The 27,645-nt window shown below is 40.1% G+C and overlaps 2 protein-coding genes across 2 annotated transcripts; one reads left to right on the forward strand and one right to left on the reverse strand.

The window, feature by feature from the left end:
- The first annotated feature begins 12,414 nt into the window (after window positions 1–12,414).
- LOC147634245 (putative nucleoredoxin 2) lies at window positions 12,415–15,853 on the forward strand. Its single transcript, XM_086805367.1, has 3 exons — window positions 12,415–13,136; window positions 13,612–14,091; window positions 14,769–15,853. The coding sequence occupies exons 1-3, from the start codon at window positions 12,498–12,500 to the stop codon at window positions 15,465–15,467; spliced, it is 1,818 nt and encodes a 605-aa protein (XP_086661493.1). The 5' UTR covers window positions 12,415–12,497; the 3' UTR covers window positions 15,468–15,853.
- Window positions 15,854–25,857: 10,004 nt separating this feature from the next.
- On the reverse strand, window positions 25,858–27,123 carry LOC147634246 (uncharacterized). The gene is made up of 2 exons (XM_086805368.1): window positions 26,234–27,123; window positions 25,858–26,169 (listed from the first exon to the last, which is right to left on the reverse strand). Exons 1-2 carry the CDS (start codon window positions 26,550–26,552, stop codon window positions 26,021–26,023), a joined length of 468 nt encoding a protein of 155 aa, XP_086661494.1. The 5' UTR covers window positions 26,553–27,123; the 3' UTR covers window positions 25,858–26,020.
- Window positions 27,124–27,645: the final 522 nt, after the last annotated feature.

Here is a 27,645-nt window from a genome sequence, read left to right on the forward strand (position 1 = left end):
TGGCATTCTCCTCAGATAACTCTGGAGACTCCTCATTGTCTCCTTCTACATAATCCCAAAATCCTTTACCCATTAGGAAATTGGTCATTCTGAACTTCCAGGCATGGAAGTTATTCTTATCCAGCTTCTCACTAATAGTCTAATTTATTCCGTCAAACATGTTTTCTTGCAGCAATCAAATAACCTACAAATATACAACTTCTGTATGCAACCTGTAATACAGCAATATCTCCTATAACTGCCTGCAGAAGCGGAGCGGTACTTCAGTACAGCCTATGTGTCACCAAATGTTACCAGAGTACATGTACATACATCCAATATCAACAATACATGTACATACACCCAGTATCAATAATACATGTGCAAACCCTATCTGCACTTTCAAAATGCACTGCAATAACCAGATTTCAAGAAGAAACAGTTCTCTACCAGAACTTTCAAAAAACTGCCTCGAAAATACCCTATAGCAACAAAATGGAGCCCGAAACACGCCCAAAACGCAAATTTGGCTGAAAAAACAAAGTCTAAGAGGACAATAAACCTGCCTTGTAGCTCCGCTCCTGCGAGGACGAAGACAGCTCCTCAATCAGAGATGTGTAGCTCCCAAAGCTACTAAGGGGGTGTTGTACCTAAACCAAGAAAGGGAAAGAGATGATGGTGCTCTTACCCGTGTAGTACCACTTCCTTCCTTACTTATAGAGGTCCACTAGAGTAAGCCTACAAGGTACCTTGACCTTCAAGTGAAACCCATTACTCATTATATTCTACTTTGGATGGCCTTTTTTTTGAAAGCCTAGTTTTGAAGGTGGGTTGCATTTGAAAGCTAAAGGGAGCTTTGAAGCCCACTGCATCCTTCAAATTTCAATCGTAGCATTGGGACTTGACTCTCCAAAGGAACTACGTGCTCTCCTTCCATTATTGCTTGAAAACCCTATGGCATTAGCATGGCCCTGAGAATGGTGGCTATTGCCTCACTTTATGGTTGCCTTCAAAAGCTTGGTGCTGCTGCTCGGCACCTTTGCCTACCATGGGCGCCTTCGTTTTTTTCTATCATGGCCACCCTTGTGGGTTCATGATAAATTTCACACTACTATAAAAACTGTCAAGAACTTCTCACCACCTGACATTATGCCAACCCCTCTCCATTTGTTGTCACTATTGTCGAGATGAGTCTACTATCAACAATGCTTTTTTCTTGCCAAACAATCTTGAAAAAGAAGAGGTAAAGCCTAATCTTGAAGCCATTTGTTCTGTGGCCCAAATCCCAATTCACTAGAACGTGTTCGCATGTATACAATGAGAATTACAAACAAAAATACTCAAGAACAATTTGAAAGTGAGCTCGCCATGTAAGTACATTATCACACACTAGTATAAACCTCTATAACATTGTCCACTTCCAACATTGAAAGTTCTCATCCTCCACTTTCAATACTAAAAGTGCTCATATGACTAAACGGGGGAATGTCATGTTCCTCTATAATTATTAATTTAAAGGGAGAATTGTGCCCCCCAAACCTTATGTACGGCCTTTTTTTTCCACTCAGATAGATGCACATGAGAAGGTAAGAAGTGTTGCTATAATTGAAATGATTAATTTTGCCAAAAACTAGTGCTTATTAATACATTGATGTGCATGAATTTTGTGAGGTGCATCTTCTCATCAATAATGGTTGAAGTAAGAATTTGAAAGTATCACCCAATAAAGACTAAAGATCTCATGAGTGGATATGAGGTAGACTCTATCCAATCTTTTTAGGTTCTTGTTGAATTGTGCACGTATTTATTACATATTAACCATGGACAACCAAGGCATAAGGTGAGGAGAGAAAAAAGAAATCCTGGATTTCTAAAAAATAAGAGGAAAAAATCCTTACAATTGACCTTTCGCTTCTTAATGTCTTTTACATATCGTAACAACGCACAAGTTGAGTACTAGTACTAACTATGCATCTATATGCATACTATGTGTATACACGATGTATATTATATTATTTTATCTTTGTACACTTGTTCTTATCTATGTATGCATATGATGTATGTATACTATATATGTACACCATGTATGTTTAGTTACATAATTTCATCTTTTTACACTTGGTTTTATCTATGTATGTATATTGTGAATACTATGTATATACATCATGTATGTTTAGTTACATTATTTCATCTTTGTACACGTGGTGTACATACATAGATATATTGTGCATATCTATGTATGTACACCATGTATGTTTAGTTACATTATTTCATCTTTGTGTACTTGGTTTTATCTCTACATGTATCTTATTTAGTTTCCAATCTTTATTGAGTATCTCTTAGTCTCTTGCTATTGTATGTCTATGTAGTATATATGTAATCCATTGTATGTTTACTTACATTATTTCATCGATGTATATACTTGGTATAATACCATATATATATCTAGCTTGGTTGTTGCTTATGATCTTAGTTTATAATATATATATGCACTTACATGTTGTTAACCTCTTCGTCATAGGTTAACATGGTTTCACTTGCTCGATCTACCATAAGGTGCCTTGCCATCTTACTCACATGTAGCAGAAGAGACGCTCGACTTATAAAGTGGCCTTACCTGATCTTAATGCCAACTGAGGAATTGATCAACTTCATGTACATATAGTTGCTTAGGACTAGCACTAGTAATGAACTATTTTAAGTTTTGTCTGGCCTAGTGTGAAAGCTAATCGTTTGTATATAAGTCAATTTTGACAAGTCTAAGCAATACACATTCATTCCTTATAATATAATACTTGAGAGCTCTCCCTCTCCTCTACTCTTGCTTGCTTATGTTCTCTTGGATTCTTGCTTATGTTCTCTTGGATTCTTATATGCTAGATGGTTTCTCGCTTGAATGGATTTGATTGTAGGCTACCTTTCATTAGAGAAGGCTATCTCCTCTTCTATCTATGCAAAGGAAGCTCTACCTTCACCCCTTAGAAAAGGAAGAATTTCGATGTGACAATGTAATGTGAATGTGATGGACGAGCTAGCGCACCCACATGGGAAGTTGCATTTGCAGCTCTAAGGGTGGAAGCATGGCAAGGTGGACTAAATTTTTTGCTTTTAGCATAGGTTTAATACCACATTCCATGGAACTTTATATAGTGGTTTGTAGCTTACAAAATTGCAATGTTTTCATTTAATGAAAGTTTGAAGTTTGTAACTAATCTATAGTTCGTGTTAGTCAACAACCATGATACATGGTGAGCTGAATGCTAGTCCTTTTGAGCATGTGAATCTTGCATCCGAATCTTTTTCTCCCTTCTATTTGCCATGGGGAGATCTTCTCTTCTTCCCTCTCCAACAAATGCCGCTTCCCTGTGTATCCCTCCTTCCCTAGACTACACCATCCTTGGAGTCTTCCCTTCTTCCCTACAAGATGAAATGACTATCAAGGCCTTCCCAGCATATAAACTTCCCTAATGTGTGCTCAGAGGAACCATGGAAGTTTTACATAGGAGATTAGGGGATTTCTATGAGGCTCATGGGTGGATTCTTAGGGATAGAGTCAATCCACGAGGCATTCAGCTAGATGACATCAGTGTTGATGAAGATTGGGAGTTAGTTTTCACATGCTCTAAATGCCTTCCTAAGAAGAAGATGAAATGTTACAATGTGAAGAGAGAACTTTACGAGGACCTAATGATGTTGCATAGGTTTACCAAGATTCTCCTACTAACAAGGAGATTTCACATGCATTTGCAAAGGGATTTACCTAGGAGAACTGCACCTCAACCCTTTATGCAACAAACAAAGGGTGGATTGGGAAACCTTTGCTCAAGCTATTACGGTTATAGTTCATGTGCATGGCAACCTAGATAGCAAGAGGAGGAAGTTTGATATTCTGATGTCTGGTATTGACTTTACTGCAGCTTCGGATGCTTTTCCCAGCAAAGATAACAATTGTATAAAGATCATGGCTATGTATGGTGATGCTCACAAGGATGCAATAGAAGAAATGTGTACTATAGCTGGAACACATCTTGCTTATTGCAAGAGTATAGTGGAGAAATAATTGTAGCATTATATGGTAGTGATGTGTGTGAACACACGTAGGACCGCCGGGGCACTTTTTCCCTCACTAGGACGTTTTTTTCCCCGTGCGTATGTACACCCTCTTATCTACTCATTTTGGGGTGTGTACTTATCCTTTGTATCTAGCACACATTTGTTTATTCTAATCTAGTGAGTTTGTGTGCTCTCAAGCTTCTCTATCTTGTGTGTGTGCATTGTTGCAACCCTAACCCTAATTCCAACAATTGGTATGAGAGCTAGCTTCCTTGACACTTAATCTAGTAGTAGTCTGCCTCCCTCCTCACGACCCTGCTTTTCTGTCTCCGATTGAGATACCCTCTTAGGAGAAGAAGGTATATAATGTAGTGTGATGTATACATAGTATACAAAATTTTCGAGGTTCGTGGCACAATTCGAGTGCTTTTTGGACACCGTAAGGTTTCTGCAAATGTTCTAGAGAGGCGTCATTTTGGATTGGTTATGCTCAATTTTGGGTGTTTGGGCTATGCAGCGGCAAAGATTTGGTGTTCATCAGCATCTAAAGTGTCTTCAATAACATCAACCATCATACTTTTGCCTGTAACACTCTATTCTCTACTCTGTGTTATTTTTCATACACTTTGCAGGTGATTTAGTCAATTGGCAACCATCCAGGGTTGTATTGAGTACTTGTAGTGTGTTGAAAGATTTTGCATTTGGTAGACAGTCATGGCTGGCAGTAGTGATGTATTCAACATGTTGTCTGCTGAGGACAAACTTGATGGGACTAACTACCCATTGTGATCCTATATGATGAGGCATGTACTGGTTGCTAAAGGCCTTGGAATGTGGTTAGCGTGGTAGTGAAACTCCTCCTATTTCACAACTACCAGTGCAACTAGGTGCTGCAGGTACATCTAAAGTAGAATTTGATATAGATGTGGCTCCTCCACATGCACCACCAGTACCTCCCACTACTTCTCAAACGAGATAGGATGGAAGAGATGCTTTCTTGCCTCTTGCTTGCCTCCTTAGCTCTCACACGAACCAGAATCTGATACCATAAAGAGAATGTGGGGGAGAGGGAGAGCTTCAAATCCTAGCAAGAAAATACACACACAAGAGAGAGCAAGACACAAGAGAGAGCAAGACACAAGAGAGAGATGGATAGCTAAATTTTCTTCTATCTTCTTCTTCTCTAGTCAACCAACATAACATAAAGATAAGAGTACACACTATATGGGTTAGTACTCAACTACTACAACATACAAGGGTCGGTCCATAATGTGAACCCGACTAAATGAGCTGGCACTATAACTATGCCAGTCTCTAGTAATCCAAAATGGCTGTCTGCAGCCTGTCATCCCACTGGCCACATATCACCCATAATCTCACCAACCATGCTAGTGGTGTAGATGCAGAAGCTATCACCCAGGTGGGTCATCAATGTCTGCCCATAGCACTAGTAGTTAAGCTCGATATCTCAACATCCTCCACTAGCCCTATACATGTAGTTGTGCTACTATATAGACCTACCAACATGAAACAACCACCTAGGTTTGTGGTTCCCGATTCTAAAAGAAAAGTTTGTAAGTTATAGAAGGCACTTTATGGGCTAAAATAGGCCCCACGAGCATGATATTAGAGGACTGATGCTTACTTTATGAGTATTTTTCTCTTACGTAGTCCTTTAGATGCAAATTTGTATGTCTTTTATGAGCAAGGGAAGTATATGGTCATTGTTCTCTACCCAGAACTCATCTTGACAGGGGATCACCAAAAAAAGATCCCAAAAACACAACAGATGCTTAGTGTAGAGTTTGGGATAATAGAACTTGGGCTCATAGATTATTGTTTAGGGATTGAGATTTGGAAGAAGCCAGATAACATTTTCATCTCTTAGCAAACATATGTAGGTGAGATACTTAAGGCATTTGACATGACTAAATGCAAGAAGGCAGCTGAAGGTTGATCTAGAGGCTATCCATCAAAGATACCTCAGACCTTGTGGAGGAGACCTTATATATAAAATTGGATGGTAGTCTTATCTTCTTGTGTATTAGTAAACCAGACATCATGTTTGATGTTGGTGTTTTGAGCAAGTTCTCTAACAAACCTCGGGAAAATCATTGCAAAGCACAGATATGCAGGTGTTGTGATACATCTAAGGTACTCAGGAGTACGGTATCACCTATCTTGTGTAGGCAAGACCCTCAATGGATTTTGTGTCTCGGATCGAGTGGGTGACTTGGACACTAGGCACTTGGTATTGGGTTTCTCTTAGTTTGGGATGCATTTCTTGGATCAATAAGAAAAATCCCATAGTTACACTACTCTCATCGACAAAGGCTGAGTACAAAAAGCTGCATGCTTTGTATGCTTTGTATCATGTGAGACATTATAGCTTACGAGAATTCTATAGAATATGGGAGTGATGCAAAAGAAGCCTATAATGCTATAATGTGACACAACCAAAGTTGCATGGCCATTGCTTCATATGTTCCATTCTGGCATAAAACATATTAAGATTCATTATCACTTTGTGCACGAGCTCATCATTGTCAAGGAGGTCAAGATGGTATATTGCCCAACGATAGAGAATTGTGTAGACATCTTCACAAAGGCTCTTAGCAGGGATTAGATGGAGTGACATCTTCATCGATTTGGCATTGAAATATTGTTTAGGCACTGGCTAGCTTATGTTTATACAACCCCCATTATGAGGAGTAGCTATGGTTGAGCAACTCGGGTGCCCAACCTCCCTATATATAACGTGAAGGTGGCCTATGAGGCTAGATGGTTTAGAGATGGCTTTGATTAGATTTGGCACATTGCTAAATAAGCTACATGCTACACTAGACCATTATCTCATAATGGTCTACACATGGAGTAGGTGAACTTTACGCTTAGACACCCTACCTTACAACGCCTAAACGGGACCCGAGATGAGCTTGAATGGCCATGGGAGGTGCGGAAAGTGCTATGTAATCTTTAATACATATTTATGAGCTAAGGTTACACTATGGGTGGTGGCACCAACTATGACTACAAACCTATAGTGGGGAAAGTGCTATGTAGTCTTTAATACATATTTATGGGCTGAGATTACACTATGAATGGTGGCACCGACTATGACTATGGACCTATGTGGTCATGTTAGGGCTACCCCTCATATACAAGCCAGTATAGATATATGGTTAACCACTTCTCCACACAGTTCAGTAGGGTTTCCCTGCATATACATGCCTATATAGATACACAATTAACCCTTTCTCCACATAGTTCATCAGCTATCACTGTGAGTTTACTCCCTAACTTCTTCTAGCATATAGCCTCTGTCTTAGCAGTTCGAGATCAGCTAATTAAAGCTCCCTTCACAGGAGCACATGGGTGTGGGGATTTGCCATCTATTGTATCACTTCATTAATATAATATTCTTCTGTATCTCTATTGTTATGCAATTTGAGTTTTGATGTTTTGTGTCGTGAAAGTTCCTACTGTTCTCTTGTATACACCGCATGTTGTATTCTCTTACATGCTTGTATACTCTTTTGTGTGTGTATGTTTTCTTACAACAAGGAGCTCAAGGTCATCTTTTCCTTTGCATTCGTCTCATGGTATTAGAGTGCTAGTTTGTGTGAAGAGCTCAAGAGGAGGCAAGCAAGAGACAAGCACAAGGAAATGGACCATCTCTTTTTTGGAGCAACAACTTTGGGTAGCTATGAGAGCTACAAGTAGATAGGGAATTCATCTTCTCCTTCGCATTCTTCTCATGGTATTAGAGTGCTGGTTTGTTTGAATTGCTCAAGAGGTAAGCAGCAAGAGATAAGCACAAGGAAACAAACCATCTCTTTTTTGGAGAAACACTTTTGGGTAGCTATGAGAGTTACAAGCAGATAGGGAAGTCATTATCTCATATTGAGGCATCATCTTGGGTGAAGGAAGAAGACCCTCTACGTTAAATAAAATTTTGCACATTTTGGGCCTTGTTTTAGCTCTGTAAGTTTTCATAGGCACTCTGTGAAAGTGCCAATTTTAATTATGTATGCCCAATTTATGCTGAAATTTGTGATGCCATTGAGGGCAAGGTATGAGTAGAGGACCAGGATCAAGAGCATACAACCACATCCCACTTGGAAATTATCCCACATGAGCACATTTGTAAGAGGTGTACCTTGCTCATATAAAAAGGGTCATTTTCAAGCAATGAACACAAGCAGTTCTCAAGCCTATCTATGAGTACAAATCTCTAACTTATAACCTAATTGTGATTGATTCAAGCTTGATTAAGTCATTAGGATCATCATTATGTTGTTAATTAAGCTACACCCATCAAAGGATTAGTGTTCTTTAATCACAATAATTAGGGTTAAGCACACCATAGCTATGCATGCTTGAGGGTCCATGTTCAATCTTTTAACATGGTATCAAAGCCTTCCCTCTCTCCTTGAGCTTCTCATTAGCACTTCTCTAGAATTATTTTCACTAATCACATCATTAGTGTACCTAATCTCATCTTATCCTCTTCTTCTCTCTTGTGGCAAAAAATTGATTGGGTTGCCATTGCCCATTCCCTTAACCATTTTCCACCAAAACGTATGGGCATCCTTAGCACCCATAGGTGAAGGCGTGGCTTGGAGGAATTGAAGCATCGTGCAGCTTGCGGCCAGAAATTAGCGCAGTTTTGTAAACTAGTTTTTGCTTAAATTCGTCACATGTGAGACAAATTAGGACAAGCTCTTTAAGGTGTGCCTTAGAAATACTATAGGGAGTCTACATCTCAAAGCTCATGTGCCAAATGGTCCATTGAGTAGGCTACAAAACAAGTGATTTACCAGTCATTGGTTCTTCACCAAATTGATTAACTTTTTAGTAATTTGAGCTGTTAAAGAGTTTACTTGTGCCATTGGTCCTCATCAAGGGCAAGGGGACTATGCAAAAAAGCCCCATCAAAATTTCTTTTCTCTTGCTCCATTGAATCCTCCAAGAATCAATCCTATTAATCATTGTAATAAGGTTTAATTAGTACAATTAGCAACAGCCAATCAACCACATCAAAAGCAAAAACTAATGTTGCAACCATAAGTGGAATTGATATTTGACACTTGTGAGCACTCACATACACTCAAATTGTTGAACAATTAGAAAAGGCAAAATTAGAAAATTAGAGTGCTATTCCATTGTGGGAAACTTCTGTTGCATCAAAATTCATCACATCCTCTTGCATTACTCAATTGAAGAGAAATTTCTTCATTATCATCCTTGTACTGGGACTAGACACTGGCCGTGAATCATTATCACGTGCAAAGACCTTCCCGACCTTCACACTACAAATTTTTATGAGATTAGACACTGCTAACAAAGCAAAATAAAAGCTTGTTAGTAAGACCTTCTCAGTATAGAGCGTGTTGAAGTTGTTTCAAGATTTTAATGAGATGATGGTTTTCACATGGCAAAGCAAGACCATGTACTTGCTTATGTGTAAGGGGCTTTGGCACCTTATTGAGGATGAAGAAGTGGAGGTTGAGCCACTTCAAAACAACAAAGCATTGGGCCTCATCGCTCAAAATCTTGATGATGATGTGATTAGTCACATTGCTGGCATGCCAAGTTGGCATGGCAGGAACTCAACAAGATTTTCAGCACCGACTCAAAGAGCTCAAAGATCAACCTTCTCATGCAGTTCTACAAGCTTGATAAGAAGGAGACTGAGACCATGGCACAACACATCAGTAAATTCAAAGGTATCAAACAACAACTTAGTGCATTAAAGAAAGTCACTGAGGAAGATGAATCTATTATTGTATTGCTAAAAAGTGTTGACAAAGAACCTTATGAATCAATTGTTGATACACTTAAAAATATTCCCAACACTAAACTTCAAGATGTAGAATCATCTCTACTTGAACAAGAATCCAAATTCAAAGATAAAGAATCATTGAAATCACATTCAAGTGAGCAAGCACTGTATACAAAGGGTGGGAGATTTCAAAGCAAATCAATCAACATCTCAACTTCCAAGATGCTATCACTATGGAAAACTTGGTCGCAATAAAGATAAACCAAAGCTTGTTTGTGACTATTGTGGAAAAATTGGTCACCTAGAAGAAGATTGCTATCAAAAAAAGAAGCAGGCAAACTACATCGAGGCCAAAGCTGTCCTAGTTGAAGACGTGCTCTTCTAGAAAAAGAACCTTGTGCTTGAGTCAAGCTTGATTAAGTTATTAGGATCATCATTATATTGTTAATTAGGCTACACCCACCATAGGACTAGTGTTCTATTATCATAGTAATTAGGGTTATCCAGTATTTTTCCATGTGTACATCTTGTTAATGTTGAGGAAGAGACTTTGATGATCGAGGCACCCAAATTGGATTGGTGCCTTTGTAGTAACGAATCAAGAAGATCAAAGTGAGTAAGTGAGGTGGTGGTGAATTAAAGAGAATGCATAGGAAGATCCGGGCAAGCTGGGTGGATTCTAAGCAAGAGATACTCACAATTCTTACAATAGCTACATAGGTAAATTTGTATACAGTGCAATACGAGAATTTGAAATCTAAAATGGGTGTAAATGTAATCATAAGATCAGCATCCTTGAAAGCTTTAAAAAACAACCTCAAAGTTCTCTCATTTCTTAGTTGGTTTTAAGGTTTCTAAAAGTTGAAATCTTTGTTACCTAAATGTGTGGCTTTTTGTGGGGATTATTTCTTCGTTGGTTTTAAGGTTTTAAAAAGAAAAACAACCCTAAAAGAAAACCAAAAAACAATCTCCTTTAGTGGTTTCTTTTGAGTTGGCTAAACATGAATTTTGGGGGTGGCCAAATGGGTAACATTTGCAATATCTCGAGAGAAGAAAACAAATATAAAATCATCCTCATTTGGTTTCTAAACACGTGGTTTTTAGAGTGGCTAAATAAGTACATTTCTTTAAGCAATATTTTGAAATGAGTACATTTCTTTAAGCTTACTTTCTTGCAAAGAAATATTTTGAAATCTAAAAATCCACCCTAAAAGCAATCGGCTTGGTGTTTACTTTTGAGATGGCTAAACATGTAGTGTTAGGGTGGCTAAACGGATAACTTCCCATAAGTGCAATTTTTTACGAATGGAATATCCTTGAAGGGGGAGAAAACAAAAGAAGCCAAAGAATGAACCTTCTAATTGGTTTCTTTTAGGCTTGGTACACACACATACATATATAATTTTAATTAATTATATTTTAATTTAGATTAAATTTTAATGGGTGGGGATACGTGGCGAGGTGTGCTCACTCTTAAATAAGTGCATCTTACATATAATGTCTTTTGTCTTTTCTTTACTTCTATCTTCTTTCCTTTACAATGAGAGAGAGAAAGGGAGAGACACCTACATGTTCAAGCTTTCATAATGAAGCTCACCTTTTTAAGAGGGAGCCCTTGATTTTTCATCATGAAGCTCACCTTTTTAGAGGGAGCCCCCTAAATTTTCTCTCCCTTGGCCCTCTCCCTCCTCTCCTTTGGCCAGATGGAAGGGGAATATAGAAGTATAGAAGCTCTCCTTTCAAAAAATCGAAATGAAATGAGATGAGAAAATTCAAATTTGAGAAAGGGACAGCGTGAAGCTCTCCCCTTTCTCCCTTGGTCCTCTCTGTGCTCTCTTTTGGCCATGTGGAAGGGGAGTACCTTGTGTTTAATAAGAGTAAAGATAAAGATATAGATAGGGTAGAGTGAAGTTCTCCCCTTTCTCCCTTGGTCCTCTCTATCCTCTCTTTTTGGCCGTGTGGAAGGGAAGTAGCCTGTGTTTAATAAGAGTAAAGATATAGATAGGGTAGAGGGGCTGGTTGTGTGACACCTAATAAAAACACAGTGTTCTTGGGGGAAATGTGTTTTTCAAATTAAATTTACAATTCAATTATATAGTTGGATTTACCTTTTCGAGAGACAAATATTTTGATACCTAATGATGATATTTTCTACGCGTGACAAACTCAGAAAGTTCAATATGGAGAAACATAGTGTACAGATAGGCCAGTAAAGTATGATAAATTAGCGAATCATCTTTCTCATTTCATCAGTGATATTCGAGAAATATTTCTCGGTGATCGAATATTTCTCGGTGATTGGGGACAGATGTACCTTATTGTTAAGGGCCTCTCTGCTCTGTACATGATGCCCTTACATCCCACTTTTTTTTTCACCATTTAAGAGTATTTTTTTTAACTCTATTTGATGGCACCCAAACAATGCCCACATTGAGGCGTGTGGAACCTCAAAGGCAAACGGAAAAGTAGTCGTCCAGCCCAGCGCATATTCTTGTGACAAGCCCGCTTATCCATGCTGTGCAAGGTGCTCCCTAAGAGTCCGCTTAGCCTTGGCGTGCAAGGTGCTCCCTAAGAGTTGAGCTATGTATACATCAGACGCTCACGCTCCATACCGCTCTCCCACTCTCTCGCTGCTTGTTTCTCTTCTACCCTCAAGGTCTTCTGATCTTCTTTCGACGCTATGGCGCAGCCCACTCGCCCCTCCCAGATCCTCTTCACAGAGAGCAGGGACTTCCTTCTCGACAAAGAAAATCTCCCTGTCAAGGCAGACTCCATCGAGGGCAAGGTTGTGGGCATCATGATTGGCCCCCATTGGCTTCCCGTTCCCCTTGAGCACGCCCTTTCTGTCATAGCAGAGCCCTTCCAGGAGCTCCAGAAACACCAGAACAACACACCAATCACCTTCGTCTACGTGGCCGTGGATCGCGACACAGATCTCATCGATACCCTCAGGAGGTGCGGCCAAACAAGCCAGCTTGATGAGAGGCCTGATGATGAGTGCTTTAATGATGTGCTGAAGAAGCTGCCAGATGGGTGGCTTGCCGTACCCTTTGATGATGCCGAGACTCGGTCCAAGCTCGTCAAGAGCTACAAATCTGGTATTTTCAGCCTCGCCTTTTTGGGCCCCGACGGACGCCTCCATTCTGACCAGGGTCTGGCTGTCCTGGAGAAATGGGGGGCTGAAGCTTACCCTTTTGATGATGAGAGAATTGCTGCCCTCCATAAAGCTGCCCAGGAAAAGAAGGAAAATCAGAACTTGCAATTGCTTTTAGTTCATGAGGACAGAGATCACCTCATCTCATCAAATGATGGACATCAGGTATGCCAAATGGACATATCCTCTTTTTATTCACTTTGCATGACCATGCTGTGATCATGGGGTTGAACCCCACATAAATTCGCATAAATTATATGTATGATGGGGAGCGTGCATACATGTCGGGGTGCATTTATGCATGGATGTCACTTATACCTTTCGTACATAGTGGGGATTTACAGGATGGCAAGAATGCTATAGTAGCTATGCTAAAAATCAGTGCATTGAGATTCACTTCCTGCTCCTGAGGGAAAGCGAGGGTAATAAAGCATAGTGTGCCATGACACTCTATGCGTCTCAGTTTCATTCCTTGCAGGAGGGCCTTTGCTCATAGCATTTTGTGAATGGTAGACCCATCACATTCATCGCGTGTACATTGGATCTCTTCCGGATGCCATTTGGATCTATCGGTACAATTTGAGATATGTTAAGGTTTCATTTGTGAAGACATCTTATTTATTATTGCTTGGTCTTCCAGGCCAAAGTTGCAGACCTTGAAGGAAAGATTGTGGCGCTCTACTTTTCTGCACATTGGTGCCCACCTTGTCAGAAGTTCACGCCTGTCCTTGCATCGATATACTCTGAATTGAAACAAAAAAACGAGGAGTTTGAGGTTGTATTTGTCTCCTCTGATGAAGACCAGGAATCGTTTGACAACTATTTCAAAGAGATGCCATGGCTTGCAGTGCCATACACTGATCTGAAGACTAGAAAGATTCTCAGCAACTGGTTTGAAGTGGAAGGCATCCCTACCCTTGTTATTTTGGACAACCAGGGAAAGACTCTTAACAGTGATGGCATGGAACTTGTTTACAAGTATGGGATGAAGGGTTATCCTTTCACTGCAGAAAGACTAGAACAGTTGAAGAAAGAGGAAGAGGCCAAGCGTGCAGCCCAGACACTGGAAACCCTTCTTGTGACAGAGGAAAGGGACTTTGTTATATCCAAGTTCGACCAGGTGATATACAGATCCTTGAGAGACAAGAGAAGTTTTTTTAAAAAATTGGTCAGGTCCTGAGGAAAAAGAAAAGAAAAGTTCTGCAAGTGTCTGCAGGAGGCCAAAATGACCTATGAGACCCAGTACATAATGTAGGCCATGGAGGTTTTATGCCAATGAGAGAGAGAGAGAGAGAGAGAGAGAGAGAGAGAGAGAGAGAGATTTCTATGGTATATATTATAGCAGAATATAAATTGTTTACGTATTTTAGTTGGTAAGTATTTCTGTGATATCTTTATCCAATTTTAATTTTGTGTTACCTATTAGAATATACTAGCATATATAATTAAATAATGAAATATCATACATTATTATACAATATCAATTATTTTTGTGTTTTAGTTGTTAATTGTCGTAACAATTATCATTTTTATATTACTAGTTCTTTATTAACCATGGTATTATTTTACAGTATTATCATTCTTTGTATTACGTATATATTAACTAATGAGAGAGAGAGAGAGAGAGAGAGAGAGAATAAATTTTAAATTGTGTTATCATCTTATTCCGTTGATAGCAGAAAGAAATTTCAATACATTCCATGTACAAAGGCAGGCCAAAAATACTTTCAACCTAATTCGAGTTTCTGGTTGCTAGCATTGTAATTTAACCACTTCGGTGATAATTTAATTGTGCAGGTTAAGGTTGCTTCTTTAAATGGGAAGACAGTGGGCCTTTACTTCTCAGGACATTGGTGCCCTCCCTGCAGGAAGTTCACCCCCAAGTTGAAGTCTGTCTATGATGAGCTAAAGGGCCGTGGTGAGGAATTCGAGGTTATATTTGTGTCCAGTGATAGAGATGAGGATTCCTTTAAGGAGTATTATGACAGTATGCCCTGGCTTGCATTGCCATTTGATGACAACTTAAAGAGTAGTCTTTCTCGATACTTTGATATAGAAGGGATACCTCAGTTGGTGATCATTGGTCCTAATGGGAAGACAGTGACAAGTGATGGTCGTGGGCTTATCAGCTTGCATGGAGCTGATTCCTTTCCTTTTACTGAAGATCGGCTTGCAGAGCTTAAGAGAACCATTGATGAGAAAGCTGAAAAACTTCCAAAAAAAGTTACCACCAAGCATGAGCATGTACTAAGCTTGACAGATAATGCCTATGATGGACAGGTCTATGTTTGTGATGATTGTGATGAGCAGGGAGTTGGTTGGGTTTACCATTGTGCAGAATGTGGCTATGATCTGCATCCAGGCTGCGTAAAAGAAAGTGACAACATACCATCACAGAATGGGGATTCGTCTGAAGTGGAAGGGAGTAAGCCCGGTGAAGTGGAAGGGAGTAAGCCCGGTTATGTATGTGAAGGAGATGTTTGCCGGAAAGCATGATCCATGTAATTGGTGCCGCCTGTTTTGCTGCTGCGAAGACTCCCATGCTACATGGCATGATGTGATTAACTGGAGTGACTTAAATGGACTAAATTTTCAGGTTTTGATAGTTGGTGAGAGAAGGGTTGCAGAGCTCTTACAACATAATAAAGGCATCACATATGTGCTTAAGTGGGTTTTGCCTAGTGTATTTTCTGGTTTTCATACAGAAGTCACAAAGGGAGCTAGCTACTCAGCCTAGTTACGTTATGTTGTTCAAGTATGTGAAGGCAATATGAGGAACTTTGTAAGCCTTGTTTAGTTCACTTTATGACTGGCAGAGCTGCCTAAAGAAATGTGGGTCTTCGCTCCATGAGTATTAACCACCCCTAGGTGAGTTGATTTCACTTGAATGTGTATGGGTGTGCTTGTGCTTGTCTCTCAACATTTTAATCTTTATCCTTTTTAAAAAAAGAGTTTGATTATATCTATACTGCTATCTTAGCGCCAGGGGTTCAAACCCCAAACCCGCGCATCTGCAAGTTGGGGTGTTACCACGTGGACTAGAGCCCACTGGCTTAATCTACATTCTAACAAAGGGTAGGTTCCTCCCACAGAAAGATCTGTGTGGGACATGAAATGGATTAATCTTCAAAGAGTTGTTCTCCCACAGAAAGCTCTGTATGAATACTCGTGCAATATGTAAAACCATTGAGATGTAGATGGAGGGGGTGTGAACATGATTTCCTTGTCACGTGTCAACTATGACATATATAGAAGTCCCATAAATAGATTTAGGATAGGAGGCTGGACAAAGTGATGGCTAAGCTTTTGGCCATTAGCTGCATGATTTTTAGAGTCAATGCAGCACAAGGTTATACTTACAAGCCAGAAGTGACTCAAGAAATTTGGGAGCTGCACCAATCAAGAGGAGTTAATGTAGTGACACACCAAGGGGATTTAAGGTCGAAATATGTCATTGTTAGTGAATCCAAAACAAAAACATAGCTAAGGTTTCATGAATATGCCTTTTTTAAAACATTATTAGGGTATAGCTTGCATTGCTATCAATCATTTCATTGGCCCCAAGTTGGAGGGGAAATGTTACCATGGACTATGTCTTTACTTATGTGGGATCAATTTTAACAATGGTACAATTAAGTTTTATCTAGTTTGTCACATGGTAGCTTGCTACACATTGATGTGAGGTTGAGCTAGAAGTTCTACACACGCATGTAGCATGCATGTAGGTCAAGATGTACTTCGCCTCTTGGGATTTTTGACTTTAATGCCTCACCATTTGAAATGCACTAAAGTAAATAAGAGGAAAGGAATCTTGATTTATATGGCATTTGCTTGCTATCTCCAAAATGTCAATGGCTTAATAATCAATACCCACATTCATCAAGATGTATGATATCATCGAAGGTTAGCAACTAAGCATTAGGAGCCTCACTTTCATCAGGATGTACTATATCACCAAAGGTTAGCACATGGAGGCACTAGGAACATTCTTAACATTGTGGGAATACCTCATCCTAGGATGTACCCCCCACAAGGGTAAGAAAAGAGAAAGATTTACTTGTTAATTTAAACACAACCAATACGCAAATGAATGCATATAGCAAGCTTTTCCAAAAAAATTCAACCACTCTACTATCTAGTAGAGGTGTTGTTTTGACAAGGTGTTTATTATTTCAAGATATGACGATTTGTTTTTATGTATAGTCAAAGTCACTAGTTAGTCACGAAGAAGCTATCATCTATTTAGGCTATACCCGCATATTAAAGCTATACTCAGGCACTAATTAATTAATATTGTCTAAGGTTCAACCTTATAAATGTAAGGTTGAACCTTAGTGATCTAATTAATTACAAGCATCGAATCTCTATCTGCATCGCTTCTTTATCTCATTGTGTCTGCATCGAAGTTTAAAAAACACATGCGCTTCTTTATCTCTCTCTCTTTGTATCATAAATTTGGAGTTTAGAAAACACACCATCTTTCTCTTATAAGCAATTAATAAATGAAAACAAATTGAGGGCACATGTTTATGCTAAATTTTGTCTCCTTGATATGCCAATTATACATATATGCTTGATGTAATTAATGATGGTGAATCAAAATTATTACATGTTGCGAGTTTTGTTGCAAGGAGGGGCTAAAAGGAAAGGATATTTGATGTAATAAGGTCATTTTAGAAGAAACAATATTAGTGCCATAAAAAATTAACATTCTGTTAGAGAATATTGAATGGTCATGAAAAATTAACATTCAAGTCAAGTCCTTAGTGCAACCATTGTGATGAGAAGATGTTTGATTAATGTTTCCCATGATCAAAACAATGGTTAAAAAGAGGTAACTAACTTTAGGGTTGGAGAGAATCTTTTGTGCAGTGTTGGGTTGGAAAGGATGAAGCGGTTGGTGGGGTGATGTTTGGTGTTAGCTTCGTAGGTTAAGACAATTTCACCCACCCAACCTATCGTAAGGCACTGTGCCATCTTCCCCGCTCGAACGGGCACCTATCTTTTGTAAGATAGCGTTGGAACATATAAAGCAGACTTACCTTGAGCTTAATGTCAAATAAGAAAAGTCTAAGAACTTCATATACATACTTGCTTAAGACTAGTAATAGTGACTGGACCATTTTTAATTTCGCATTGGCCTAGTGTGAAAACTAGTCACTTGTACATAAGTCAATTTTGACATTAAGCAACACACATTCATTCCTTTGCAATAGAATGCTTGTGAGCTGTTCTCTTATCTACTCTTGCTTGCTTGTTCTCTATTGGATTCTTCTTGCCTTCTTGCATGATGCTAGATGGATTTCTTGCATAAGTAGGTCTTCTTGTAGGTTACCCCCTCTCATTAGCTTGCATAAGTACGTCTTCTTGTAGGTTGCTCCCTCTCATTAGCTTCTTCTTTACCTGCCTTTGTGAGCAAGAACCATCGTAAAGGATATTCCATCTAGGCACAGAGAGTTCTACCTCCACCCCCTTAGGAGCATTTCCATGTGACAATGGACTGAGGATGCGGAGGGACGGGCTAGCGCATCAATATCCAGGAGTTACATTGTGACTCTCAAAGGCACGACCCAACCTGACACACGATTGCGCAAGGCTAAGGCAAGCTCTTGACTTGAACATATTTGGTGTTGTAGCTAGGGCTTAGCTCCGTTCATCTATCCATTCTAAGCTATTGGGATCACCCAATATTGCCAGTGTTCATTAGAAGGGCATGCTCCAAAAAACATATAGTTTTGGAGCCTCTGATGTTTTAGAGCTTTTTTTATCAGGGCATTCTATTTTCATACCTTGAAAGGGCAAACCCTGGTTTCTTAGTGATTTCCATGAGTTTGGAGCCCACAAGGCTTAGATTTCATCATATTGAATCAAGAAATTACTTAGTAATGGTGATTAGTAGTGGAATCCACTTTGAAAACATAAGCATTGAGCTCCATTAGGTGTGGATTAGAGTGGGATAGCTATTTTTTTGTTCATGCATTGTTAGAATTGGTCTTAGAGCATGCAAAATCAATAAAAAACAATTAAAAAACACTTAATCACTTATACAATCACCATTCTAAACCTTAATCATCTCTATCAAGTAAAAAAAACAAAACTCTAAGGATCGAGCCAAACTAGCTCTCGCGTTAGGAGATGTGAGCCCACAATCCCGCGATAAAAAAGATGCGAGTTAGCACATGTGAGCTTGGAGACGTGAGCTGTGAGCCATGAGCCTGGACATGTGATTCATGAGTCTCGACATGTGAGCCTGGACATGTGATCCGTGAGTCTCAACACGTGAGCCATGAGTCCAGAAGCGTGCGTGAGTCAATTTAGCTGAGTTAACCAAACATGAGTCCAGAGGCAGGCATACCTAATATTATTGTACGAGCTAATTATAACCACCTTGAAGTCTTGTAAGAACATACCTACTCATGTCCTTTTATGATTTTCATATCATACAATTTGTACCCTCTATAATTTTCAAGGAAATTTCTTGTCCTTTGTAATTATTGGACATTAAGTTTATTATTTCCCAATGATTACACACCAACCTTATTACATAGGCCTATTTTATAAAAGTTTATGCCTAGGTAGGTGTGAGCTCTCAGGCGTGACATGAGTTCAGCTCACCATACTTGCGTGAGCCTACTTCATAGAAAAAAGGTGTGAGCCTATAGACGTGAGAGGTGTGAGCCTGCATACATGAGTCTAGAGACGTGAGCCTAGAGACGTGAGCTTGCATATGTGAGTCTACATACATGAACCTTACAAAAAAAAAAGGTTTAAAAAACCCAAAAAAAAACTCAAACTAAAAAAAAAAAACTATAACGTGTGTAGATGTGAGTCTTAAAAAAGGAGCCTAACAAAAAGAAGGCTTAAAAAACTAAAAAAACTCAAACTAAAAAAAAAAAACTATTAACTTAAGCATAACATGCGTGTCTAAAATCACTTTTAGACCTACCTTAAGAAGCACTAGAACCCATTTCACTAGAGTCAAACCTTTGATGAGAACCTGATCCTCCAGACTAATTGTTGTAAACGATAATATAATTAGCTATAGTGCATCAAACCACACTTCTTCAAACCTACCCAACCTTAACGACTAGCACTCACCACTTAAGAAGGTAAGACTCCTTTGGATCCACCTCAAGTGAGGAGTGTTGGGACGAGATGAGACAACTAAATGTAGACGTGGGTGGAGGAACAATGAAACCCCTAGAAGCAGGAGGTACCACAAGAATCACCAACTACCTCTGTAAACATCACCATAAACTTTGTGAAAAAGGTATTAAACTGCTCTATCTTTGGGTGAAGCTCTAGTGAAGAAGCATGAGCAACACGACCGGGAACCTTAAGGTTCAAGGTTTGCTCTCTCAAGAAGTGGTCAAAAACATGTTGGATGCCACAATGTTTCAAACATTTGGTGTCGAATCGTAACATTTGAGATTGAATCGTGAGCTGGATTTTCTCCCTCAAGAAGTGGTCAAACCATGTCTAATGCCACAATGTTTCAAACATTTGCTGTTGATCTTGAGCTGGGTTTATCCTAAGTTGACCATAGCCAAGAAACCCACCAATAACCATAATTACAGCAATTGGGACTCTTGCTGTACCATTATAAAATATACAATAGCAAGCATAGATCGTAGTGCAAGCATGAGTCCCACTTTCTACATGATCCCATTATAGAAGTATCTTCACCACAAAACCAAGTTCCAGTTCCTCTCCATTCGGATGAGGAACATGGAACATGGAACATGGGAAAGGGTAAAGAGCCAATGTGTGGGACTACCTCACGATGGATCCATAAGGGAATTCATATAACATATCCTCAAAACACGCAACAAGCCTACAGCCTCAAAGCCAGAGGGACTGGCATAGGACAAGTGCCATTAGAAACCGCACAATCCAACCTCATAAGAAAAGAAATCCCAAACCCTAGTTTTGTGCAACCACTCCCTTATGTTGTACCGCTAGCAAAGTTGGGGAAAACAAAGGATGATGACCAAATTTGATGGAACTAGAGATCCATTCAATACCTAGAGAAGTTTAATCAAGTTTGTGAAGCCATGGGAAGGATTGATGATCCCACCAAGATTTATTTATTCGGATTTTGCCTTGAAGATAAAGTAGGCCAACAAAGAAAGCTAGTGGTTTAGGCCTCTAAACCCATTTGAAAAGGCCAACTACAAGGCCTTGAGACACATATACATTGTGGGATTCTCACCTAATGGAGCCAAATGGAGCCCCATGGCACTACTCTATAACCTTAAGCAAGAGGAGGGAGAGACAATGCGGGACTACATTGCTAGAACCAAGAGATGCAATCCACCTGAAGAGACTAGATGACTTATCGCTCAGATTTATGATCTACCTCAAGAGAAAGAGGCTTCATGACCATCTCTACAGGTCTAGACACTATATCTTTGAGGAGTGCTACCGTCGTGAGGTAGTAGAAGATAATTTTCAAGATAAGGATGTAGAAGTCGTCCACCTGAACCAAGAGATAGGGAGCATCATCCAAAGCCTCAACGACTAAGGTTAACATCTTGGCTCTATGACACATGACATGTTTATCTCATATATCCATACTAAGGTCTATAAACCTTAGTATAAAAGAGCTTAAGGTATCCCCTCACCCCTATCCCTCCACGTTTTTATGTGGTGAACATGGGACTAGAGGGAGGGAAGGGGCCCTGGCCTGTTGGCTACCACCATTGGCTATGATGATCGTCTATATGTGCCCATTCTGATCGTGACATGTGTTGAACTCCAATATGGTATCAGAGCTTGGGAGGGGTATGTATTGCTATGCATGGAGTCAATCAAATGATTATTTTGCAGTCCCCTTGTGAACAGATTCTGTGGTGCCAAAAACAAGCACAACCGAGATGGACAAGTTTGTTGGTGGTGTGCCGGGTGTAACTACTAGTAAGTGGGCATACCGGGCCCCGAGTAGCATCATCATGAGGTAGATAGACCTTTGGGCTGAGTGTTATCGGTGTCCTTGGGTATCACCATATCCGTCTCGAGGAGGGTGTTGGAATGTTGACGTCTTGGTGGCTCTGTGACACGTGGCATGCTTATCCCATATATCCATACTAAGGTCTATAAACCTTAGGTTAAAAGGGCTTAAGGTAGCCCTTAGCCCCTATCCCTCCATGTCTTTATGTGGTGAACATGGGATTAGAGGGAGGGAAGGGGCCCCGGCTTGTTGTGGCCCGCTGCCACCATTGGTTGTGATGAATGATCGTCTATATGTGCCCATTTTGATCGTGACTTGTGCTAAAGTCCAATAGTCAGTTTGTGAAAAAGGAATGCCATCTAGCTTCCCCACGAGATGGCTACCATATCCTTGGTGGATGAGGACACCCTGAACCTATCAACATCCCAACCCTCGTCTTCCACTTATAGGCTAACAGCTTAGGTAATCACTAACACTCAACGCTTCTCTCACCTTGTAGTGTCAACTGCCTCCTCAAACTATTATGGAGATCCATAACTTCGCTGACGAAGACGAACACCACCCCCCACAAGCATTAGCTTAGTAAAGTAGTCCATGGCTACTATGATGTAACGGGCTTGGGTTTTATGTGCAACAAGACTAATGAGTCCTACAAAATCAATTCCCCATTTTTCAAAAGGTTGTTGGACTATTAGAGGAGTGAGTGGCATCATATCCTTTTGATGTGGTACATCAAATCTTTAACATTCATCACCACCTTTTACAAATTCTATAGCATCACTAAACAATGTTGGCCACCATAACCCTGCTTGAAGGACCTTTCATGATGTTACTTCTCCAACAAATTGTCCTCTTATAATTATAAAGTGTGCATCCAAAATATGTATGAATTCATTCTCTCAAACACATCTTTGTCTTTACCAAAATTATACAATCATCGCGTTATTTGTTGATAAGTTGCAACTAGCTTAATAAGTTGCTGCATCTTATCCTCATTATTAGTCGATCTTATGGAAAACCATAAGAAAGGTATTGAGATATCTCATCACTCCACATGCAATGGTCATGAGATATGAACCTCAACACAGCCACCAAGCCAGGTAAAAGTGGAGACATGCTGCTACACAACCTCAGCCTCTCGCCTCCCAAAGGTGGGTACCTTAAAAAACTAGATACCACTGTTGGACGGCTCTAAAAGCTCTCCACATGTAATGGCCATGAGATATGAACCTTAACAGCCACCAAGCCAGGTAAAAGTGATCCAAGTTTGGAGACCAAAAGTATGAACTACACAATGTCTTCCTCCTCTTCATTCAAGAACATCTCAACAATGATAGCCACATGCCCATACTCGAGGTAAGAAATGCATATACCCACAAGCCTCTCAAAGGTGGGTACAAACCTCAAGCTTTCACGTCCCAAAGGTGGGTACAAACCTCAAGCTTTCACCTCCCAAATGTGGGTACCTAAAGAAAACCAGACACCGTGGTTGGATGGCTCTAAAATCTCTCCACATGTAAGGGTTGTGAGATATGAACCTCAACAGCTACCAAGCCAGGTAAAAGTGGTCCAAGTTTGGAGACCAAACCTCTGAACTACACAACCTATTGCTCGTCTTGATTCAAGAACATCTCAATGACAACTATAGACCCATACTTGAGGTAAAAAACAAATATACCTGCAAGCCTCTCAAAGGTGGGTACCTAAAACTCTGTTTCGCAACTCAAAGATATTACAATAGGGTACCTAAAACTCTGTTTGGCCACTCAAGGATATTACAATATCACAAACACCTTGTGTATTCCAAAGATGGATCAAGTAAATGGAAGTTATGGGAATATACCATGTCAACCCAAGCCCACTCCTACTCCAACCAGTCCTAATATCTCACATGATCGAGTAATCCTCACCAATGGTAATGTACAATCTCATCAATTGGTACTCTGCTCTCATGTTAAAGCCTTGTTAATATTAGCATCTTATCTACCTTGCTTTCTTGCTAATCACCATGTTGACTATTAATAATTGCTGATTGTTTTTGGCAGAATGACAATGGGAATAGGCTTGGAGAAGGATGCAAAGAACCCTCCTGGACTAGGATGCACGATCAATGGATGTCAATTCCAGACCTAGACAGAATTCTTGGACAGAGTGAAATTTACACTGCAATACTACTCATCGGAATGTTTCATGGTCTACATAAGGTCTCAGGTCCATGAGCAACTTACTCGCCTCTCTAGATCCAAGGTTTAGCAAAATGCATGGGGAGTACTTTGCTGAGGATGAACATTTGAACTACTCTATATGGTTTCTCCACCGATGGTTCCTAAGCAATTCGTGCCACTCTACCTCAACATCATAAGAAACAAGTCACGGAATTTTAATGGAGGGCATTCCAGATGAGGATCTCAGAAGCACATGCAAGGCCATTTGCTGTGACCTTGCAAGTGAAAATTGTTAGTCATGCATCATTAGCCGATCCAGGTTCTGGCACATTGCATCAAGTACACCTACCGACTGGAAAATGACATTGCCCAGCTTAAGAAGGAAAATGAGGAAACCACAGATGTCCACCAAGACTCACAAGCAAAGGTTGACCAAACAGCTCCTGGCCCAAGCAGAAGCTAAAGGGAAGAACAGGGTAGGAGAGCCCACACAGGAAGAACAGGGTAGGAGAGCCCACACAGGAAGAAGCTAAAGGGAAAAACAGGGTAGGAGAGCCCACACAGGAAGAAGCTAGGGACACCCTGCAACAAGCAAGGCTTGTAGAGACTAGATGATGAAGAGGTGTTACTATGCTAGATGTACCAAGAGAGCTACAAGGGGATGTCCCTATTGATCACCCTACCCTCCTTCGCAATCATGCATGGATGGTGACTGAACGTTATCTGACACATAGTTCTAGTTAGACACTTACGTCGGGTTAACTCACACTTATAACCTTAGGGCCCAAAAACCCTTCAATTAACTGACAATTCTTAATATTCTAAGGACTAATGTAGCGAAGGTTATTAGTTCTAGAATGATAACATGAGTTTAGTGAAGCAATCCTTAAATAGTTCTAGAATAATAACACTTAAGTGAGTTTACCTCACTTAAGTGTCTAATTAAGGATTAGTTCTAGAATAATAACATGAGTTTAGTGAAACAAATTGTGGCTGCTCTTTGGCAAGGCAAATCTTGCACGGATTCTCAGCTCTTCCAATCTAAATAAGAGACCCATGGGATTCTTTTCCCTAATCTCCACTGGCTTAATCTCAAACACCCACCCTGGGGGGTAGCTTGAAGTTGTCACATATTGGATTTAAATCACCAAATTGTATAAATTGCATATTCGAGTTTATTATATTCCTTAAAAAAACCATCTTGAGACTTTTTGTTGTTGTTGGTGTGTTTAGCCATGATGAGTGTGTGAGTAGGAAGATATATTTCCTCTTTGCATTCATTCAATTTGTAAGTTTTTCCAAAATAAATTATGCTATTTTATTATGTGACGGTAACCAAATCCATGAGATCGGGGTTCAGAAATCACTTTGTTGCACCAAGTTAAAAATAAGAATATGTACAATACCTCAGCATGATAGACCATGCACCTCTGGATAGCCACTGCCTATGCCAAGGTCACACTTACTCTTGGCACACAGTGGCTTGGCAGTGAGTGGAGGCCAGCCAGAGGTGTGGGATGAGGAAATAACATGCCATTGTTATAGGACAACATGGGACTACTAGAATTACTTAGAGCAGATCTAGTATTGCATGTACAACATGGGAGCCTTGCCATTTGATATGAACAGTCCCCTTGATTTAACAGTAAATAAAACAAAGCATCCATGCCAGAATAAGAGAGTTAAAGAGTATGAAAGCCAGCCATTGGCTGCAAAATTATGCAACTTACACAATTCCCCATGGCACTGCGTTTAAATAATAACACCTTCCTGTACAAAGTTAATGTTATAGCCAATAGATAGACCCTTTGGCCTAACACCATGTGTATGCAAACAGCAAGTAGCATCCATTTAATGTACATAAACAAGATTTACAACCATGTTCGGTAAACTACCCAAATAAGACAGTATCTGTATCGGCATCATGACCTTCATCAAGCTGTGTTTCTGTATTTGAAGCCTGATCCAAGCCACATCATCAAAAGCATTGCGAATGCGCAGCCACCTGAAAAGAAAAAGAATTCGTTGGCTTTGGTCAACCTGCCACCTATCGTGGCTACAATCGCAACTGTGACAAGGTTCCCTGATACACAAGAAATCCAAGTCATCAAAACAGGTTCTCCTAGACAAGCATGCATTTCGACCACCTGCAGCCACTGTCGAAAGCCAAAAAGATTGAACGACCGATTTCATGGAATTGGGCACCTGCGAATACGCAAATGCAAGCCCAGTGATGCTGAACATTATCTCTCCAGCAGTGACCAAGACATACTGAGGTATTTGCCAAAGTATAGACACTTGCTTTCCTTCACTGCCCAAGACCAAGACATTTGAGATGCCAGCACTGATGCCAAGTGATGCAGGGCTCTCAAAGTCAGTACTCATGCTTGCACTCGAGTCGATTGCAAGCTGAAGCAACCCTGACATGAGGAATGCAAGTGCCCCCAAAAGCATACCCATTAGCATCCTTTGTACTGGCCTCAAAGAGAGGCCAGCTTTTTCTAGAGATGGGTAAAACCACTTGGTCAAAAAATGGGATCATCAGAAGTATTAATACAGGATTCATAGCCTGCAGTAAAATATATAAAAAAGCCATTAGAAATAACAATACAAGCTTTCCAAGTAAAGTTTACAGCATTTCCAAGGTCAGAACATCTGAAACATTTCTACCCCGAAATGTTCCTGAAACATGACGAAACCTCCAGAAAAGGGGGAAAACTTGCTGAATCACCTTTTCAGGACAATTTCAACCCAACCTCATGCTTGTGCAGCCCGTGACCTTCTCCCTCCCTCCATAGCTCCTTCCCTTTTTCTCGTTTCATCCTTTGATCCTTCAATATTTTTTCTTCCCCTTTGCTTCTCTTTTCTTTGATTTGCTTCTTCCCCTTTGGTCCTCTTTTCTTGTCTACCTTATTTCCAACCAATCTTTCCAACTTTCTAGAGACTTCCCCATCTCCCATCTCTACAAGATTTTCAAAATCTCTTCCTATTTTTTTTCCCAATATCCCATAGTGCCTCACCAGAATCCAAATGATTGCCAACCCCCCCAACTGGCCTTAGGCCCAAGATCCTCCCGTAGTTACCATTTTTCACTGCCCGTAAGCCCCCGCCCATAGGCGCTTTTTATCCGCCCGTAGGCGATGCAGCCGACGAAGTGCCATGTAGGATTTTGAACCCACGACCTCCAGGACCTAGACAAACTTCTCTACCACTTGCATGTCATTTTTTCAAAAAATTCGTTTCTTTCATAACTAATGGGTCAACCATATCAAAGAAGGAATCCTTTCAAGATTAAGCTTTGTGAGCAAGTTGGACTTATCTCACCAAGCAACCTAGAAGGGGTGAGAGATCATGTAAAGCCAATACTAACGTGCACGACAACTTCTTCTAGCTTGCCCTCCGTGATGGTGAGATTTGGGACCTTCAAGAGGAAATCTTTAAGTTATGGGAAGAAGGAAAAATCAAAGGTCAGAAAGTGAAGCTTATATCTATCTACAAGTTGAAGAGGGAGAGGTAGTAGTAATGAAGGTGCTCTTAAGCCCATTCAAGAGGAAATGAA

The sequence above is a fragment of the Cibotium barometz genome, chromosome 11, assembly GCF_041138505.1.
Source record: "Cibotium barometz isolate CiBa-2024 chromosome 11, ASM4113850v1, whole genome shotgun sequence".
NCBI lineage: Eukaryota > Viridiplantae > Streptophyta > Polypodiopsida > Cyatheales > Cibotiaceae > Cibotium > Cibotium barometz.